At 44.1% G+C, this 20827-nt stretch overlaps 2 protein-coding genes across 3 annotated transcripts in view; one reads left to right on the top strand and one right to left on the bottom strand.

Moving 5' to 3' along the window:
- LOC129157228 (zinc finger protein 234-like) overlaps positions 1–20827 on the bottom strand; it is a 159285-nt gene that overhangs the window by 91807 nt on the left and 46651 nt on the right. The window lies entirely within an intron of this gene.
- LOC139062236 (uncharacterized) lies at positions 1391–12610 on the top strand. The gene is made up of 2 exons (XM_070543086.1): positions 1391–1549; positions 9328–12610. Exon 2 carries the CDS (start codon positions 9575–9577, stop codon positions 11846–11848), a length of 2274 nt encoding a protein of 757 aa, XP_070399187.1. The 5' UTR covers positions 1391–1549; positions 9328–9574; the 3' UTR covers positions 11849–12610.

Genomic DNA, 20827 nt, shown 5'->3' with positions numbered 1-20827 from the left:
ATCCAGGATGGGAAGAGAGCTGTCATCTTGGTGGATAAGCTTTATGTGAACAATAAACTTTACAAGGAGCGAGGAGTGACTGACTGGCTGTATTAGCCCAACATCAGGTCAGACATTTATCATTCTTATCAGGACCCTGAAAGCATAAATAACACTTTCAGAGACTTTTACCAAACTTTGTACTCACGACAGATAAACCCATCAGATAACGAGATCGATGAGTTCCTTGACAGGATAACACTTCCTAAATTATCAGACAGCCAAGCTACAGTCCTGGACTCGCCACTAACATCAGCGGAGCTCCAGGAAGCCCTTAAATCCATGACTAATAGGAAAGCTCCAGGTCCAGACGGGTTCCCAGTAGAGTTATAAAAATAATTCTGGATCATTCTGGCTCCAATATTTTTCAGAATGGTGAGGGAAATCGAAGAGAGCGGCAGATTACAGCCAAACATGAACTCAGCCAATATTAGTCTCTTGTTAAAACCAGGCAAAGACCCTGCATTTCCTACCAGCTATCGCCCAATTTCCCTTATTAATGTTGATCTCAAAGTAATTTGTAAAGCCCTGGCAAAAAGATTAGAGAAGGTAACCCCCTTCATAATACACCCTGACCAAACTGGTTTCATTGAGGGTAGACAGTCATCCACAAACTCACCGAGATTACTTAATTTGATAGATTTCTCTTACAGTAGAAACATAGAAATTAGTATATTATCTTTAGATGCAGAAAAGGCTTTTGATAGAGTTAACTGGAAGTTCTTATTTGCAACTTTACATAAATTTGGCTTTGGGAACTTCTTCATAAACTGGCTACAAACATTATACAGTTCACCAACAGCACGTGTCAGGACGAACGACCAAATATCAGCTAGCTTCTGTCTTCAGAGGGGGACCAGGCAGGGCTGCCCACTGTCCCCCTCACTGTTTGCTATCTTTATCGAACCACTAGCGGCAGCAATTAGGCAAACAACAGGTATTAAAGGGATAAAGTGTAAGAAAATAGAACATAAGATAAGTCTTTATGCAGATGATGTTGTAGGAGCCAAAAAGCAGTGTTCTGTGTACGTGCATTTTGACAAGATGTTTATCAGCCCAGCATCCTGTGTACGTGCACTTTTAACATCTTGATTGTCCAGCTGCTGCGTACGTGCTCCACAACATGTTGTTCAGTCCAGCTTATGTAACTTCCAGTAAGTCTTGGCTTACTTTGACCATATTGGGTAATAAAACAGCATCCCATCATTTCCCGAAATCACGAGGGTGGGGGCCAGAAGAGTATAACCGATGCTGCGTGGTGTAGGAGACGGGGCTTTGCAGAAGGTTTCCAGCCGAGGCATTTAGGTCGAGGCTGAAGGCTGTCCCCATGAAGTGTTGGTGATGTATTGCTGAATTGTACAAATAAAGCCCCACGCTGAGTTTGGACAAACTGTCTCTCTCTTGTTTTTGATAAGGGAAAAGAACCACATTTGGTGACCACGAAGGTGGGGAAGAGGCGTGCTCTTCGGATCGTTTCGCAGCCCACGGAATTTAAACTTCTGGGCCCTAGGTAAGAACAGTTTTTGTTCAATTTTGGAGTTATTCCGTGGACTGAGAACTGGTCTGAGAGAAAAAAAACATGCCCTTCTCATAAATTAGAAGTTATAATAACAAGAGAAGGCGCTTGTCCAGAGCAGCGGTGAAATTATTCACACATGTGTGAAGTCAGCTGAGTCATTTTGATGACGGACAAAGTTTAAAGTGACAAATTAAAAGTTGGGACAGCGAGAATTGGAATAGAATTTGACAGCTGATAAAAAAAGTCCAGGGAGGACAAGTAAAAGGTCGACAATTGAGATCCAGTATGCCCCGGTGAGGCCGGGATAAGATTGGGATCTGAGAAAAAGCGCTGAAGTTGTGACAGATAAGCTTGCCAGTAATTCGTTTGAATCCTCGAGGATTGGTAAATTTCATGCGTTGTTGGCAAAAGGCATGTGTTGAACTCATAGGAGCAGCGGAGAGGCTGCAAGGGAAACGACAGACCCGGGTGCTCGGGGAAACTGTCTATTGAGTTTTTTTGTGTGTGTGTGTGTGTGTGTGTGTGTGTGTGTGTGCGCTGAGACAAGTGTGTGTGTGTGTGTGTGTGTGTGAAGACAAGCGTGTGTGTGAGTGAGAACAGCTGTGGGTGAGGCGCCAGAGGTCAGAATGAGGAAAAAGGAAAAAAAGGAGAAGAACTAGGAGAAGCCTTAAAAACAGTGTAAATGGATTAGCAATATTCACTGCAGTGCTAAATTTTGATGTTTAATGTTATACAAATTTCAAAGTCTGTGATCTTGTTCTGATTAGCCTTTGAACAGAAAACCAGAAGTTAAAATAATAATAATAAGTTTTTAGAGTGACATATATATAAATAAAAAAATATATGCTGAAGTGCACAAGCATGATAACTATTTTTACCAGCTGGGTAATGTGAAATATGAGAAATATAGATTATGAGTAAAAATAATAATGTGTATGTGTGTTGCTGTTTGGCATGAAACGTTGTTCCAGTGTCAAATCGCTTTGAAGTGTGTTTTTTATCTCTATGCAAGTGTGAAAGCTTTGCTGTGTGTGGTTGTTTTACTCGTGAAAGTTCAAATACTCTGATCTTGTTTAAACTATTGCTTGGATAAATTAGAGAGAAACTGATTTTTCTTCTGCTGATTCGGTCTCTATTGTGGTTGACTTTTTCCTGTGTTGTAATGTTATAAAGCTGTATGAGAGTTGCTAAATTCTGAAGGCTGGGTGCGGTTGATGTCACCAGGGCTTGTTCGTTTCTCTGTACAGACATCCTTAGCGGCCAGACTCTCAGCTTAGACTGGGCAGAGAATCAGAATAGAAGTGTAAGCTCCACCCACCAGCTGTGTGTGCGTTAATCTCCTCACACACACAGACACAGAAGTACAGAGGCGATCCCGCCTCTGACTCCACCTCTGTGTGTGGATTGGTTGGTGAGCCGTAGGCGTAGAGAAACCCTACCCTGTGGGCTGAACATTGCTCACACACAGCTCGGACCAAGGATACGGCTATTCTTAGCCTGTCACACAAGCCTGACTCTGCAGGACAGAAGATTTGAGTCAGACTCATCTTGCAGCTTAACTGCTGGAGAAATAAATACATCAGGCATTAAGTTTTCTTTCAACAATAAATAAAGCTTTTGAACTAACTTTACTTTAGTGTTTAATCAGAAGAGATTTGAGTTCAAGGCATTTATAATAAGAAGATAAATTGTTGAACATTTGTGTAAACAAAACAATAGATTACGCAAGACTACAGCATCTTATGTCACCAGTATCTGTTTCAACTTTCAGTTTTTGTTCAATTTTCAGGAGATCATAAATAAACAAACTAGTTTACTAATCAGAGGAATAGTAAGTGTTATTGAAACTGCAAAATGTCAGTCACGCCAGCAGGAATTTTGGGAGCGAAGAATCCGGCTTTAGCAAAAGAGATAAAGCACATGTCAGAGAAGTGGTCAAAACGGACGAGAAAACTATGCAATCCGTGGCCATCTGAAGGCACTTTTGACGTAGTGGCGTGTGATAATTTGGAATTGAGAATTCAGGATCATAAAGCAGATGGATCCAAGAAAAGACAGCAGAAAAGAGAAAAAGAAATTCAGATCCTGGATTATTCAGGAATGAAGGAAAGATTTACAGACAAAACTTTAAACATGCCATTCTCAAAATGAAAGACAAATTGGACAAACCCCAGAAGGAAGTGAAGGCCCCAGCAGAAGAGGGCCTGTATCCCCTCTTGGGAACCGTTACAATTACGGGAGATTTTGATTTGCGCGACACATTCGACAAAGGTCCTAAGGGTTTAGATGTCGACAATGCAATTTTAAAATTAACAACATCACAGCAATCAGATGAAGCACCTGGCAAAGAAAAGCATGCAAAAGGAAGTGAGGAAAGAGAATTTGAACAAACAACTCCACCTCGTGGAACGCATCCAAAATATTGCAGTACAGAACGTCGAGCGGTAAGGGAAGAAGGACGAAGGGAGATTGATTGTTTTGCAGAACATAAGGATTTTTTGAAAAGGCAGCCGAAGGCTAACTCATACTGGATAGACCTTGAGAACAAGGATGAGGATGTACATGATGAGCTAAACGATGTTGACCAAATTATACAGGACATATCTGAAGGCCTGCGGAAATCCTTAAATCACATCACAGGCACACATTCAGATGAGGTTAGTGAGAACACCACTAGCACAAGCAAGGAGAAAAATTTCAAGCCTTTTTACAAACCAGGCATTCACTCACCAGAGCGTGGTGATCCAAATACAGGTCTGACTCAAGAGAAGGAAAAACCAGGTCCTAGCAATGAAAGCCGTGATCTGAGACCCAGACATGACTTAAAACCACCTATTCGATACACTAATGATGGTCAGTACCCAATTTTAATTAAGGGCACAAGAGCTAATTATATTCCCTGGCAGAGCCTCGACCTCACTGGTTTGGTTTCGCGGCTGCCCGAGATACAAGATGGCGCTGGAAAGTGGATTCGGGCCTTCGAACAGGAGACAACTGGGCTAATGCTTGCCCTTGGAGATCTCAAAGCTATTTTGGCTCGAGTTGTTGGGACATCAGCTATGGGAACATTGCTCGCATCCAATGGAGTCCAATGGATGCTGGACCCAATGGCTGATGGCACGGAGTTTAACACACACAGAAATGCACTCTGGAACATACTAAGAGCAGCATATCCCAACAGGATTGACCCCAAAGCCTTGAAAGGTGAGCCACTTTCAGAGACTGAGAGTCCTGCGTCATTTGTTGACAGGCAGCTCAGACGGTGGAAGCTGGAGATGGAGGAGGGTCCTGAGGGGACGCCAATAATGACTTCTCTGTTCCGAACATCCCTGATATCCACTCTCCCGACTCCTGTGCGAGACAAACTGGAGGATGTGGTGGGACTGGACTCAATGCCACATGCACAGTTCAGAGACCATGTAGTCCACGCAGTGGACCGCTATCGGAAAGACAATAACAAAATGATTGAGCAAGAAAAGTGTGCTCAAAGAAAACTCACGCAGCTGCACATAAATGATCTCCAGAGCAAGGCAAAAACTCAGGCAGCAGTGGTGAAAAGTGACAGCCAAGTCCAAGCATTGCAGACAGCTGTGGCCCCGCCTCAAACTCCATCTCAACCGGTTATCAATGTCTACCCAAACCAGTATGGTAGACAGCAGCCCGGACCACAGAGACGATTTCCAAATCGTTTCCCCAATCGCTACCCAACTCGACAAGGCTGGGTGCAGCAGAATCGACCCCCACTTCCAGGTTCATGTTGGGGGTGTGGCCAGATGGGTCACCTGTATCGAGACTGTCCGAATCCAATTCCAAACCCTGAATGGTCTGGGCGTGGTCGTGGAACACGACCAAACCGGGGAAGAGGAGGTCCAGTTAATCCATGGGCAGCACAACAAGGATTCTAGGGATGCCCGGAGGGCCCTGGGGGGGAGGAGCAACTACCAATTTTAACAGCTAACGCCGATAAAGAACCAGTGATCAATGTTAAAATAGAAGGCAAATCGGTCCCAATGTTAGTTGATACTGGGGCAACCTACTTGTGCATAAAATCAAATTATGCAACTCATCTCCCCATGTCTGATAAAAGCGTAAAGACAACAGGGTTCTCGGGAGCAAAACAAATAAACCCCTTAACAGCTCTAGTAAAACTAGCAGTTGATGACAGTGAAATCGTAATCCCAATTCTGATTTCAGACCAAACTCCAGTTAATCTACTAGGAAGAGATGCATTGTGTAAACTAAAAACAAAAATCTGGTGCACACCAGAAGGAATTTATGTAGATAGCTCTGGAATAAACTTTCAAATGACTGCTCAGACAAAACACGCTAAGGTCTACTGGCTTGGTGACATTAACAAGCCAGTCTCCGAGATGTTTCAACAATGGGAGAAATTTATTGAAGCTCAAATTCCAGAAGCTACTGTACCATTCAGTGACTATCACTGCACAATGACTTATGATCCATCATGCAGTAGAATCTTTGAAGAAAAATGGGACAAAGAAACAAAAGACTTGCACGTTAGGCTAGTGTCACAATACATCGTGATAGGACAGCAAGGTGCAGCTGTGAATGTGGAAGAAAACCCATTTATTGAAAAATGGCACACTGTGCCAGAATCAGCACCACACATTACCTTAATGGTAAACAAAGGCTTTGAGTCAAAAGATCTTGGACCAATGATGTTAACAGCAACTAAAACAGAGTGGCAGAAAACAGATAACCCGCTAATCTACACTACAAAAAATGCAGAAATGATTAAAATTCTCTGCGGTACCACCATGATGTCAAAACCACAGGTTGTAACAGTCGCAAACAAAAAACACATGCAGGGTGTAGCAGAATCAGAAACAGTTCAAAACGAGTTGAAAGCTGACATGCTAAAACAGATTCCAGACCAGCTATGGTCCAAACATGACACGGATGTTGGACTGGTAACATCGGCAACTCCAGTTCAAGTGGAATTGAAGCCAAATGCAAGACTGCCTTATCGACCCCAATACCCACTAAAGCCAGAAGCAGAAGAGGGTATAAATGCAACTATTGAAGGTCTAATTCAAGCAGGAGTACTAAAAGAAACCTATAGCACATGTAACACTCCAATTTTGCCAGTGCTAAAAGCAGACAAGCTCAAGTACAGACTGGTACATGATTTAAGAGCTGTAAATGAAGTGATCACTGACTTTGACGCAGACGTGCCAAATCCAAGCACATTACTGAGTAACATCGATGGGGAAGCTAAATACTTCACGGTAATTGATCTGTGTTCAGCATTTTTTAGCATCCCATTGGCCAAAGAATCACAATATCTTTTTGCATTCACGTTTCGTGGGAGACAGCTCACGTACAGAAGGCTACCACAAGGGCTAAAACACAGTCCACACATCTTCAATCAAATTTTGAAACAGAGCCTCGAAGGCATCGAGGTGAACAGCACTGTGATTCAGTATGTTGATGACCTACTGATTTGCGCACGAACAATCGATGATTGCCATCGTGACTCCATTAAAGTCCTACAGAAGTTAGCTCGGGGAGGACACAAAGCCTCCCTGACAAAGCTTCAGTACTGCCAACCACAGGTAGAGTACCTAGGGAGAGTAATCTCCCATGGGACTGTCGCCATCTCACCAGAACACGTGGAAGGTGTGAGCAAAGCTCCACAACCACAAACTGTTGGACAAATGATGACATTTCTGGGAATGACTGGTTTCAACTCCGAGTGGATTGAAAACTATGCTGAAAAAATCGCACCACTTAGGGCACTGATTAAAGATGCTGGAAGTGAGTCTTTAAAATCGACTCTAAAATGGACAAATGAAGCTAAGATAGCTTTTGAAACCATCAAACAAGACATGCAAACTGCGCCAAGTTTAGCAACACCTGACTACACAAAACCATTTTTGCTGTACGTCGCAAACAGACATGACATGTATGCCTCTGCAGTGTTAATGCAGGACACATGCAGTGGACGTCGGAAACAACCTATTGCGTACTACAGTGCAAAACTTGACAATGTGGCACAGGGATGGCCCCCTTGTTATCAAGGATTGGCTGCTTTGCATTATGCTTATGAGAAAGCCTCAGTGATAACAATGGGATATCCTGTCACCATCTACACACATCACAAAATATCTGAACTAATCAACCGAGGGAAGTTTGTGTTAAACCAAGCAAGATGCCTGCAGTATATGCCACTACTGACATATCCGGACGTTGTCATAAAGAGGTGTACCACGACAAACCCTGCTAACAGTGTTCCCTTTGAGTTCGAAGGAGAACCACATTGCTGCATAGCTGAGGTATCTAGATACACTAAGCTAAGGCCTGATTTGGAATCTACTCCTTTCGATCAATCTGATGTCACCTATTTTGTTGATGGTTCATGTTTTAGAGACTACTTAGGAAACCATGCAGCGTTTGCTGTTGTGGAAAAAGTAGATGACAGATTTGAAACAGTAAAAGCTGAAAAGTGTAACCAACCCTGTTCTGCACAGCTAGCGGAACTCAAAGCCCTGACCGAAGCTTGCAAGTTGGCAAGTGGCCAGGTAGCAACTATCTACACTGACTCTGCATACGCACATGGTGTTTGCCACCTGTTTGGAAGTGTGTGGAGACAAAGAGGTTTTAAGAAGACGGACGGTACACCCATCCTTCATGGAAAGCAGATCAACGAGCTGATCTCAGCAATGATGCTTCCATCGAAACTGGCCATTGTAAAATGCCCTGCGCACCGCAAGGGTAACTGTGATGTCATCAGAGGCAACAATGCAGCAGATGAGGCGGCAAAATCTGCCTCCAGGTGTGAAGAAGCCATTTTGACACCTGTAATATCATTAGAACCTGTAATAACACCAGAAGACATCATTTTGATTCAGGAAAAGGCAGAGAAAAGCGAGCAGCAGTGTTGGAGAAAAAGAGGTGCAACAATGGACTCAAGCGGCTTGTGGAGGTCTCATGAGGGCTTGATCGTTGCACCTGTCTCCCTGCTGACAATGCTAATCTCAGAGAGCCACGGTCCTGATCATTGTGGTCATACAGAGGTTCTGAAAAGACTTAACAAACAAGGTTACTGGTCACCCTACCTAAAAGCCATGGTTGAGGAAGTAATAGATCAGTGTGACATTTGTGCTGAGAACAATGTAAAAAAGAGCATCACAGTCCCAGCGGGACACATTCCAGTGCCCGAAGGTCCTTTCAAACATTTGGTCATTGACTATGTTGACATGATTAAGTCTGTGCATGGGAGGCGGTACATGTTGGTGATCATTGACAGATTCAGTCGGTGGATCGAAGCCGTTCCCTCCAAAGATCTAGGTTCAGAAACAGTGGTAAAGTTTCTAGTCAGAGAAGTGATTCCTCGCTTTGGTATCCCGTCGGAAATAAGCTCGGACAATGGTCCTGCTTTTGTTGAAAAAGTCCTTAAAGGTGTGTTGCAACAACTAAGGATAAAGCAACGATTAGGATCAGTTTATCACCCCCAGAGCCAAGGGATGGTCGAGCGAGCGAATCTGACGTTGAAGTCTAAAATCTGCAAAATCTGTGCTTGTACTAACCTTAACTGGGTTGATGCATTGCCGCTTGCCTTAATGAGCTATCGCATGCAAACTAACAGAAGCACGCATCTTTCACCTCATGAGGTCCTAACAGGCAGGCCAATGCCAGCTCCTCAGCTCAGAGGACCCCACAAGGGGCCTTCACTGGAGCAGCTAGAGCTTGAATTCAAAAGCTATATCAAGCAACTAACCAGCATCCATAAAGCCATCTATTTGGAGGAAAAGAGAAAGGAGCTCGTCTCTAGCGCAGGCGCAGACGGGCCAGTAGTTCCTGGAGACCAGGTGTACATCAAAGTTTTCAGGAGGAAGTGGCACGAACCGCGGCGAGAGGGTCCCTACAAAGTGGTTCGAGCAACGCCAACGGCAGTCCAGGTCGAAGGAGGATCGACGTGGCATCATCTGACACACTGCACGAAAGTCAAAGACAAAACTCAGGGCAGTATTGTGTCTGACGTAACAAACCGGCATGATGGCCGAGGAAAAGAAGGGCGTGCTAAGCCTGATAACAGTTCTGTTTTGGATGACACTAGGGGGTCTGATGGTGGTGCTGGAGGAGGTGAAGATGGAGACGATGGCAGAGGAGCAGATCGTCGACCCATCACAAGAGCATACGCCAGACGACTTGGTCAACGACGAGGCAGCACACCGTGATCAAGTTAAGTACAATCCAGCAGGCCGGATGCAACATAGGTCAGCATCCTTGCCTGCATTCGACGTAGCAGTTGTTAAAACTGGTGTTACAACCACGATTCCAAATAATGTTTTGACCACAACTAAGATAAATAAAATCCCTGACAGTGTGACCACAGTTCCAAATAATGTTTTAACTACTAGCGCTACTACTACTACTACTGTAATCCCTGATGTTTTGACTACCACAGCTCCTGTTGAAGAGGGGAGGTCCGACTGGAGCTCTTCCTCTCACTTACAGCTAGTGACTCCACTGATTTTAAGACCTGAAACAACGCCAGTTAGCAAGTTAAGAAGTGTAACTACTAAGCCACCTGTTAGTACTACAACTCCCACAGGAGATGTAGCTGTGAAATCTGATTTTCCCACAGAAGCCTCTGGTAGTAACCATGTTTGTAATCTTACTCAGCAAGGCCAAAATGAACAAGAAGTGACCAATCGCAAAGCTGTGCCTAAGCCACTATTTGGGCCGATTAGACCTAGGCCCGGGAGTAACACAGGACCTATCTCCCCTAGAGCGGGCAGACCATTGCCGATAGAGGATAGGCTTTGGGATGCCGCCATACAAAATAGTTGGTATAAATGGGCTTTGTATACGACGAGAGAAATGACTCCTAATGACTGCATAGTGTGCGCTCAAGCACCCGGAATGTTACCTGAGGTTGTTCCAGAAAAATATACTTCTAGTGAATGTGCCATTACACAACGACGCACTTGTAAGACTAGAAAGGAAATAGAGATAAATAAAAAGATTCCACCTATTCTTAAGTTGCCATTGTGTGGATTCCAATGCAGATTGCTCCATGGTACACGAGATAAGCACAAATATGTTAAAAAATATGCAGAATATAACATCTTAGAGGAATGTGCTGAATTTGCGATCCAAACAGACCAAAATGGTCCTCCAACGGACTACAAAATTGATTATAGTGCTGATTATGAATGTTTTGCAAGTGGAGGTTTCGCTGATAATGGAGGAGTGGACGTAGGTAATACATCTGTCAACTGTAACGTCACTTGGGTATTATCCTGGTTCCCGCATGCAAATATGACGCCACTTCTCATTGATACCCCTGTTTGGTATGAAAACCCTGTAACTCTTAGTCAGGACTGTGATAACATATCGATGACGATCCCCACTCTGGATCTCATAGGTGAGCAAGACATTCCAGTGGCCGACAGCTACTGGATGTGTGGTGGTGATGTTTTAATGAATGTTTTGCCAAGTTTTTGGGTTGGGTTGTGTACGCTAGTACGTATGAAAGTTCCAGTGACTATCTTACATGAAGGTGTGAGTGAATTACTTCAGGTGGAGACTACCAATAGACGTAGGACAAAGAGGTATGATGTGTTTGATCATAAAGTGCATTTAAACGCCATAGGACTGCCAACAGGAATTCCCATAGAATTTCAAGCAAGAGATGAGGTAGTAGCTGGTTTAGAGTCAATTCTTCCTTGGATAACAATAAATAAGAATGTGAAATGGATCAACTATGTTTATTTTAATCAGCAAAGAATCTTAAATTACACAGTAAATAACCTTGGCCTCTTGGGTGAACAACTTCATGCCACAGTCAAGATGACTTTGCAGCATGACCAGGCTTTGGACTGGTTGCTGGCCGAGAAAGGTGGGCTCTGTAAGTTTCTGAACTCCAGTGGGCAAGAATGTTGCACCTACATTCCAAGTAATACGGCCCCTGATGGTGCATTTACTGAAGGAATGAGGAAATTGAAAGATTTAAAGATAGAGCTGAGGGAGAATGCAGGCAGGGAAAGCTGGTCCTTAGACTCCTTAGCCCTCAAATTGGGTCAGTGGGGAGCTATTTTGGTAAAAGCAGGAATTAGTGCAATAGTAGTACTAATTCTGATTTCTCTATTGGCATGTTGCATCCTACCTGTTGTGAGGAGACTGTGGGAGCGAACTCTGGCTGCCCAAATGAACCTTGCTGCGTCGTCTCAATACGTGCAAATGGAAATGGCCGCAATGGACTCAGCACGACACCCAATGTGCCTGAAGAACGGGACGGCTGATGAGATGGCGGTGGAGTAAGCTTTGCGTCTCATCAGAGATGTTGTTGTTGTGGTTACATGCACTCGACTAAGGAATCGGCCTCGAAGTCCTCTTCCAGCGACAAGACCCCTGCAGCAGTCATCAATGAAACTGAACTTGACTCTTGTGTTTTCTTCACTCCGTTTCTTTTTTCCAGCTCTGCAACTGAGACTCTGACTCCGTTCTCTATTTCGGTTGAGCAGTTGTGTTGTTACATCTAGTATATTCGTATATTCATTACATTTACTGTTGTGTTTAACTTTTTATAGGTTTAGTCACATCAACATCTCCTAGTTGTTCATTCGTATCCACGTCAATCATTTATTTCATATGAGTTTGTATTTTTGATTGCATATTCACGTACAGTTACTGGTTGCAATGTTGCTAAGGGTAATTAATGCACGATCGTACTCATGATTTTTTTTTTTTTTATTCTCTGTTGGAAGGTATCATCACTTCATTTTCTCTTATGTGTGTTCTTTTGTTAATTCAATGTTACCTAATGTCTGCCATATACTTAGGCTAGACTTGTATGCTCACTCTGTGCGTTACGTGATCGTCCTGTTGGGGCAGGAGGTCAAGGGGGAATTTTCCTGTTAAGAACAGCGGACAGGTTTTTCGCCCTCTTACAGTGTGCGCATGCATTTTAATGTATTGCTGGGGTGGTTAAAGACGTCACATTCCATGTTGTGTCTTGCAGCTGATACTTACTTTGCAGTTACTTCGTCGTTACATTTATATCTATATAGTTTGGCTGAAGACTGCAGTATATTAGTCATTTTGTCATTGAACACCCATTTACTGGTCTATGTTAACATTCATTTATGTGTTATGTTATTTGTTATGTAGCCAGCTTGTTTATGGGGGTGGACACCCCCATGGGGGGGATCTGTAGGAGCCAAAAAGCAGTGTTCTGTGTACGTGCATTTTGACAAGATGTTTATCAGCCCAGCATCCTGGTGTACGTGCACTTTTAACATCTTGATTGTCCAGCTGCTGCGTACGTGCTCCACAACATGTTGTTCAGTCCAGCTTATGTAACTTCCAGTAAGTCTTGGCTTACTTTGACCATACTGGGTAATAAAACAGCATCCCATCATTTCCCGAAATCACGAGGATGGGGGCCAGAAGAGTATAACCGATGCTGCGTGGTGTAGGAGACGGGGCTTTGCAGAAGGTTTCCAGCCGAGGCATTTAGGTCGAGGCTGAAGGCTGTCCCCATGAAGTGTTGGTGATGTATTGCTGAATTGTACAAATAAAGCCCCACGCTGAGTTTGGACAAACTGTCTCTCTCTTGTTTTTGATAAGGGAAAAGAACCACAATGTTTTACTCTTTCTCCGGAATTCTCAATCGTCTCTCTCTCATTCAATAGAACTGATAAACTCTTTTTCCAGAGTTTCAGATTACTCTATAAACTGGTTAAAATCCACAGTTCTACCAATTAATTTCTCTTTTGTCAATTTACTTAATACACAATTGGAGTCAGGGAATATCACATACTTGGGAATTAATGTCTCTCCAAAGTTAGCAGATCTAACCAAACTAAACTACATCCCACTTTTAAAGAAAGTGGAAGATGATCTTGCAAGATGGAAATCCTTACCAATATCGCTCATGGGGAGAGTTGCTACAATTAAAATGATGGTCTTACCCAGAATAAATTACTTATTTTCAATGATCCCAAACAAACCACCAGCTGACTGGTTTAAATCTCTGGACTCCTCAATTACTAAATTCCTTTGGCAGGATAAACCTCCACGAATTAGCTTAAAAACGCTTCAGAAAACCAAAGACAGAGGAGGACTGGATCTACCCAACTTTTATTATTATTTCCTAGCCAACAGGCTGCAATATATACCAAGATGGTTGCAAGATAACCCACTAGATGAGTCCTGGTTGGATATAGAACAGATACTTTGCAATACGATAGAGCTTTCAGACTTACCATTTATTACCTCAAGCATAAGGAAACATGAAGGCTTCAAAAGTATTAGTATACTAGTCTTCACTAGTACCATGCAGATGCACACCTATCTGGAATAATCCTGATATTTTGCAAAATAATAAAATGATGAACCTTCCGGACTGGAAAAACAAAGGAATCCTATACCTGGAACGCATATATGAAGGATTGGACTTCATCCCATTTAATAGAATAGTCTCCCAATTTGAAATAGATAAGAATAGCTTTTTAGAACACCACCAAATTAAATCTGTAGTAAAACAAAAATTTAAGCTCAATAAAATAGAATTACAAACACCACCAAGGGTATTAGACTTCTATAATCTCAAACCCCCCAAACTACTGTCTAAAGTATATAAGACACTGTCCAAAATAGACGATAGAATAGTAATCCCTATTGAAAAATGGGAGGTGGATCTATCAGTCAGCTTTGACCAGAACTTCTGGTCCCAAACTTGTTTAAAAACTTTTAAAATGATCAGACACTCCAATTTACAATTAATTCAGTACAAAATTCTACACAGAGTACACTATACAGGTCATCGGATGTTCAAGATGGGGTTTTGTGTCATCTGACACCTGTAGACACTGCACAAACAACGTTCCTGACAATTACATTCATGCACTGTGGTCCTGTCCACCTGTCCAGGAATTTTGGGGTAGAGTGTGTGAAGACCTGTCAAAGTCTCTGAAATGTCATATCCCAACCACCCCCTCTCTTTGTTTACTGGGAAACCTGGACGATGTCCCGATTGAAACATCTGTGGTTCACGTGGTTCTGACTGCCTTATGCATCGCTAAGAAAACAATCCTCTTGAATTGGAAAAATAGAGAAACTCTCTGCATTAACCAGTATAGAAATCTTTTGTTAGATCATATTACACTTGATATAGCCTCTGCTTCCACTTCAGATGAATCTCTCTGGGCTCCTTTGATCGGTTCCATCACATAGCGAGGGTGGGGGGCCGTTTATGTTGTCCTGCGGGATGGTGTGGGTGTGGGTGGGTGGGGTCTGAGTTTGGAGGATCCAGATGTTCCCTGGAGGTGGGTTCACTGGGGGTGTCTGGGGCTGGGGGGGCATTGCCCCCCCCTCTGGAGGTGCTTGGGTTGCCTCGGGGGGTGGACTACTGGAGATTGTGAGTGGGGCCCCTTGGGGATCTTGGCGGCAGCCATGGGTCACTGCCTGGCAGCTGCATTGCCCCTGGGCGGGTCTGGATGGGGGCCTGGGGGCTCGGGGTTTGGGGGTGGCCGGCCCAGGGAGGGGATCTGGGCGGGGCCTTGGGGGTCGGGTCCTGACATGTATGCTGCCGGGAAGAAGGCAGGAACATGCAGCAGTGCCTGGCCCGGGTTCGGGGGCCTCATGTAGACCTTGGCTCCTCTGCCGTTCCATCACAGAGGAGGGGGAGGTCCAGGAGGGGGAGGACCCCACCTTACCTGGATGTCCCATGTCTTATATATTCTGGAAGTTGTGCAAATGCAGGGATGGGCAAAGATATTCTGCTGGGGTGGGGCTGGGTTGGTGCCCTCGGACTCCGTGAGGCTCTGTAATGCTGCTGCTTTGGGCCCTGGCAGGATGGGCTGGGGTCTCCATGCCCTTGGTGCCAGTTTGACAACAGAGGTGCCTATTGGGGCCAGTAGGGGAGCTGGCTCCCTGGAGGGCTAAGCCCAACCAGCCATTCCTCCCCATCCCCGCATGTTTCTCTCCTCCTGCTCCCTCACATCATCACACAAACATACACATAGGACCTTGGGGGGTAGGCAAGTCAGGGAGTGTGGGTGTGGACCCCATTTCCGCATTCCTGTGGCAACCTGCCCCCCAATTTTATTTGCACCTTATACACTTCCACTGACGACATTGCACACAAACACACACTTAGGGCCTTGGGAGTGAGCACATTCAACGGCATTTGGCAGGGGGATATCTCAGCCTCCTCCCGGGTGCCGGTGCCCACTTCCAATTTTAAATCGCACTTAGACACCGAGGGCTGAGGGTGTAAGTGGGGTGGTGCGGTGGCATCAGCTGGCATAGGCTGGATGATGCCCGCACTGCCCGCTCACCACAGCCATGGAATACACCTCATGATCACACAACACTATATTGGAGCAGGTGGAGGGAGACTAGGGGTCTTAGCCACCTCTGTTGTTGCTTGGCTTCCTGGGGCTGGAGGCTAGGAGGGAGATCTGGCCGTCTGGTTGGGGTCTGGAGTGGTAGATTGCTGTGTTCAGCGTTGGGCGGGGGAGCCTGCTCATCAGTACCCCAGCAGAAAGGGTCAAACTCTGGTTACCGGTGATGGTTGCACCCAATGTGCAGCAGTACCGGGACCAGAGTGAATAGGGTGTGTATGGGGAGCATGAGTGGGTGTCCGGCGTGCATTTTTGTAAGTTTTTGGTTGTATGTGCATGTGTGAGCATGAGGGAGGGAGTGTGTGACTGTGTTTGTGTATGACTGTATATGTCAGGTGGGGCCTTTGACTCCTCCACTCTCCTGGAACCTCTCTTGATGATATAGATCTTTTCCCCCCCTCCCCCTGCCACACCTGGTGTGAGGGGTTGTGCCATGGTCTGCCTGAGTGTTCGTGGCAACCGGGTCTGGGGGTTTAAGTTTCAGGCATCTGCCTGATAGATCCCGGTGGCTGCCTGGTGGGGTCTGGGTCCCTGGGCTCTGCTGGGTCCCCGGCGGGGGTGGTCGCCCCTGGGTCCCGGGTCGCTGGGTCCCGGGTCGCTGGGTCCCGGGCTCGGCCGGCTAGGGGGTGGGAGGCTGCGGGCGGGCCTGTGGGCTTGCCGCTGATATCTCCCGGGACTCTGCCGGCTGCTGGTTGTGGCCCCCCGGGGCAATACTCTGTGCCTCTCGGGGGGGGGGGGGGGGGGGGGGGGGGGGGGGGGGGTTTCTGGGGTTCTGGTTGCAGTCTCCTTGGGGTTCCTGTGTTCTGGGGCAGCGCCTGGATCTCAGGGACTTGGAGCTCCCCCCGTCTCCTGCGCATCTTTGGGGGGCGGATCTGTGGTCCATCACACTCTCTGCTGGACGCTCCTATAGAGAAACCTTACACAAACAAGCGCGTGTACACACACAGGTGCTCACATGGTGCTCTCAAAAGTATGGGCTTGGGAACGTTAAACACAGGTCTTAAGACTATGGTGGGCACTTAATGCACTGTGATTTATTATCATGATGCTTCAGTTAAGCAATGTTGATTATATATTTTCTTCATCAAGTTGACGCAGTGATAGCTAGATCTTGTTGTATTGTTGTGTCCCTTATTTTTGTCCTTTTGTTATTTTTTTGTCTTTTTCTGCAGGTCTAGAAGCAGACTCTTGTTTATTGTTTATTTTTGTGGAACCCCCCCCCCCCCCCCCTCTCTCCCCACCTTTTCTTTTCCTTTCTCTTTCACCTCTGTCTCCGTGTCTGGTCGGAATTACAAAGCATTCAACAACAATAACAATAAAGTTTTAAGTATCAGGCGTGACATTAAAAGCAACCGCTTTGATGCTCCACCTCAGAGTAAATCTGTAAGACTCGTCACCAGCATTCAGACATCAATTCTGCTTGCTTCACAGCCAGACAGGACACGGTAAAAAAAAAAAAGTAACAAAACATGATTGTGAACTCTTTCTCAAGTCAAGTTTATTATATAGCCCATTTCATCCACAAAACGGTAGCCCAATGTGCTTCACATAGTTAAAACAATCACAAGTGAAATGAAATAGTTAAAATGTCACATCATGTTGTGTAAAATAAAATCAAAGAATATTGACACAGAACATAGCACACAAAAATAAAAGCATACTAAGTACAATTATTGGTAGCACTTTTTTTTACAGTCCTCTAATTACTTAGTACTTACATGGTAATTACTTAGTAAGTTAGTGAATTGTTTCTGAGTTCTTAAATTGTTATTATTATGTAACTCAGGTTCAATTCTAGTTTTTATCTTATTAATCATTCCTAGTATATACTGCTTTACACAATAACTACACCAGGGTTTCCCTGACATAGGCGTAGCCGTGGCGGCCCGCCACGGCTGAAATCCCACCGCCACGCCTACAAGATCCCAAGTTTTGATTTTTTTTTTTAGCTGTTTCATGAGGAAGCAGCGGGAACTACTATGTTGTCGCTTGTGATCACAGCCAGCAGCAAGGAGGAGCAGGCAGGGCAGGGTGAATTTACAGCATAAAGGTAGCAGTGGATATAATGCTTTTTGGTTTACATGTTTCAATAGCATTAAGATAAATGAGCGTTGACGATCTTGACAGGGTTTCCTCTCCCCACCAGGATAAGCATCACTTATTCATGTAAAATTTATTTTATTTTTTCATGTTTGACTTTAACCGCATCTAATACTGTATTACGATGTGAGCGCAACAGCGACAACTTAAGATCGATGTGTGAGCAGTGGGAGAGGTCGGGTGTTTTCATCTGAACCCTTAAAACCTCCAGCAGGCTACGCTGCACTATTGACGTGTTAGCGCGCAGCGCTAACAACTTAGCGACGCGACATGTCTCGGAGAAAGCGTGAAAACACGTTGAATGCTTCTTCTGAAGCTGGAAAATAACACCTCTTCAAGCAGAGCACGACGTCGCCTCAGCTCGTTCACGGCTGAGCCGGACTGAGCTCGATAACATTGACCCAGCACAGCCACTGGGTCGTTGGAGCTGCCCCGTGACTGCCTGATGGAAAACCAGCGGGTTTCATCAGGCTCGTAAAGTTTGTTTTTGCTGGGGACCCCCTGTATTTTAGTGCTCCCTCCTGCAGTCTTCCCCTATTAACATTTAAAATGATTCTGTAAATTCCGTGTATCAATAGAATAAATCTCTGCCTCTGCCAGCTGCAGTAAATGTAGTCTCCAAATAATAAATAAGAGGTGCATTCATCTGTGTATCTCCTTTGATCCGCATTAGTGATATTTTCAGCACCAGAACAGTGAAGCAAAGAACAGATTCCTGAGTTTGTTATAATTTTATTTATTAGGTGCATCTAACCTGTTCTATTTTTCTCTGAAATGAGATCAAATCAGTGCTTCTATGGGTTGTCTCCACTCTGCACTAGAAAATTTTACTTTATTTAGAGACGTGCGGAGAAAAAAACCTACAAGATGCAGAAAAAAGGATGAACCTCCAACCTTAATATTGTCAGATATAATGGCAGCAAAAATTAACTTTCATGACCAAAAACCTAACCCTAACCCATAAAACTTATTCAAAAAATCAGGAGAGCAGGAACAAGTCTTATTTCTTATTTTACATTTCTTACTTCAATTCAAACTATTTAGACTTTTGTGTTTTCATCACATTTAGCTTGTATTTTATATAAAATATCATCAGTTTTACAGGTTAGCTGTTCCTGTGCGCTTAAAAAATTATGTTACTAACCTTCTAAAAAAATTACCAAATCATTCACATGAAGTAGATTTGTTATTCATTATCTGAAAGTATCTGATTAGTTTAAAAAACTAAATATGTTTTGTTTAATTTGGTTTTCAGAATGTCACTAGTTTACTTATACTTTTAAAATATATATTCTGATGTACTGAAATACAGAGAAATCAACTTGAGTACAATGCATGTTAATATAGTAAGTATAGCATGTTTAACATAAGCATATTCACACATGGAAAGTATCAATGTAAATAAATCATATGGCAGTAACTCTGCTGTACTTCATTGTGTAAAAGTAGCTCACGGGCCAAAAAATGTTGGAGACCCCTGCAATAGATCGTTCAGCCCTAGTGGATGCTTAGATGATTGTTTAAAGTTTTCTTTCAGCTAAATCTTCGTCCACAGAGCTCACAAGCAAAATGCTTCTGTCCTTTATGGACTCTTTAGTGACCGTTTAAACTGATCTTTTGGGTAAATCTTTTCCACCGAACTCACAGGCGAAAAGCCAGTGTGGACTCTCATGTGACTGTTTAAAGTTGAATTTCGGCTAAATCTTTTTACACAGAGCTCACAAGCAAAAGGCTTCTGTCCAGTGTGGACTCTCATGTGGTTGTTTAAAGTTGACTTTCGGCTAAATCTTTGTCCACATAGCTCACAAGCAAAAGGCATCTGTCTTGTGTGGACACTCATATGTCTGTTTAAATTTGTCTTTAAACTAAATTTCTTTCCACAAAGCTCACAAGGAAAGGGCTTCTCTCCTGTGTGGACTCTCATGTGTGTGTTTAAACTTCCCTTTTCACTAAATCTATTACCACATAGCTCACAGGCGAAAGGCTTCTCTCCAGTGTGGACTCTCATGTGTGTGTTTAAACTTCCCTTTTCACTAAATCTATTACCACAGAGCTCACAGGCGAAAGGCTTCTCTCCAGTGTGGACTTTCATGTGTGTGGTTAAGTTTGTCTTTCGGCTAAATCTCGTTCCACAGAGCTCACAGACAAAAGATTTCTGTCCTGTGTGGACTCTCATGTGACGGTTTAAATTTGTCTTTTCCCTAAATCTCGTTCCACAGAGCTCACAAGGAAAGGGCTTCTCTCCTGTGTGGCTTTTCATGTGTGTGGTTAAGTTTGTCTTTCGGCTAAATCTCATTCCACAGAGCTCACAGAAAAAAGATTTCTGTCCTGTGTGGACTCTCATGTGTGTGTTTAAATTTGTCTTTAAGCTAAATTTCTTTCCACAAAGCTCACAAGGAAAGGGCTTCTCTCCTGTGTGGACTTTCATGTGTTTGTTTAAATTTCCCTTTTCACTAAATCTATTACCACAGAGCTCACAGGCGAAAGGCTTCTCTCCAGTGTGGACTCTCGTGTGTGTGTTTAAACTTCCCTTTTCACTAAATCTATTACCACAGAGCTCACAGGCGAAAGGCTTCTCTCCTGTGTGGACTCTCATGTGTCGGTTTAAAGTTGACTTTTGGCTAAATCTCGTTCCACAGAGCTCACAGACAAAAGGCATCTCTCCTGTGTGGACGCTCATGTGTGTGGTTAAATTAGTCTTTTGGTGAAACCTTTGTCCACAGTGCTCACAGGCAAAATGTTTCTGCTTTGTCTGGACTCTCGTGTGTTTGTTTAAATGTGTTTTTTGGCT

This window comes from Nothobranchius furzeri, chromosome 12 (assembly GCF_043380555.1).
Source record: "Nothobranchius furzeri strain GRZ-AD chromosome 12, NfurGRZ-RIMD1, whole genome shotgun sequence".
Taxonomy (NCBI): domain Eukaryota; kingdom Metazoa; phylum Chordata; class Actinopteri; order Cyprinodontiformes; family Nothobranchiidae; genus Nothobranchius; species Nothobranchius furzeri.
This window is presented reverse-complemented; position numbering and strand designations above follow the sequence as displayed.

Bases quoted from the DNA above. Each gene is read 5' to 3' on its own strand.
- LOC139062236 (XM_070543086.1), top strand. From the start codon at position 9,575: ATGATGGCCGAGGAAAAGAAGGGCGTGCTAAGCCTGATAACAGTTCTG.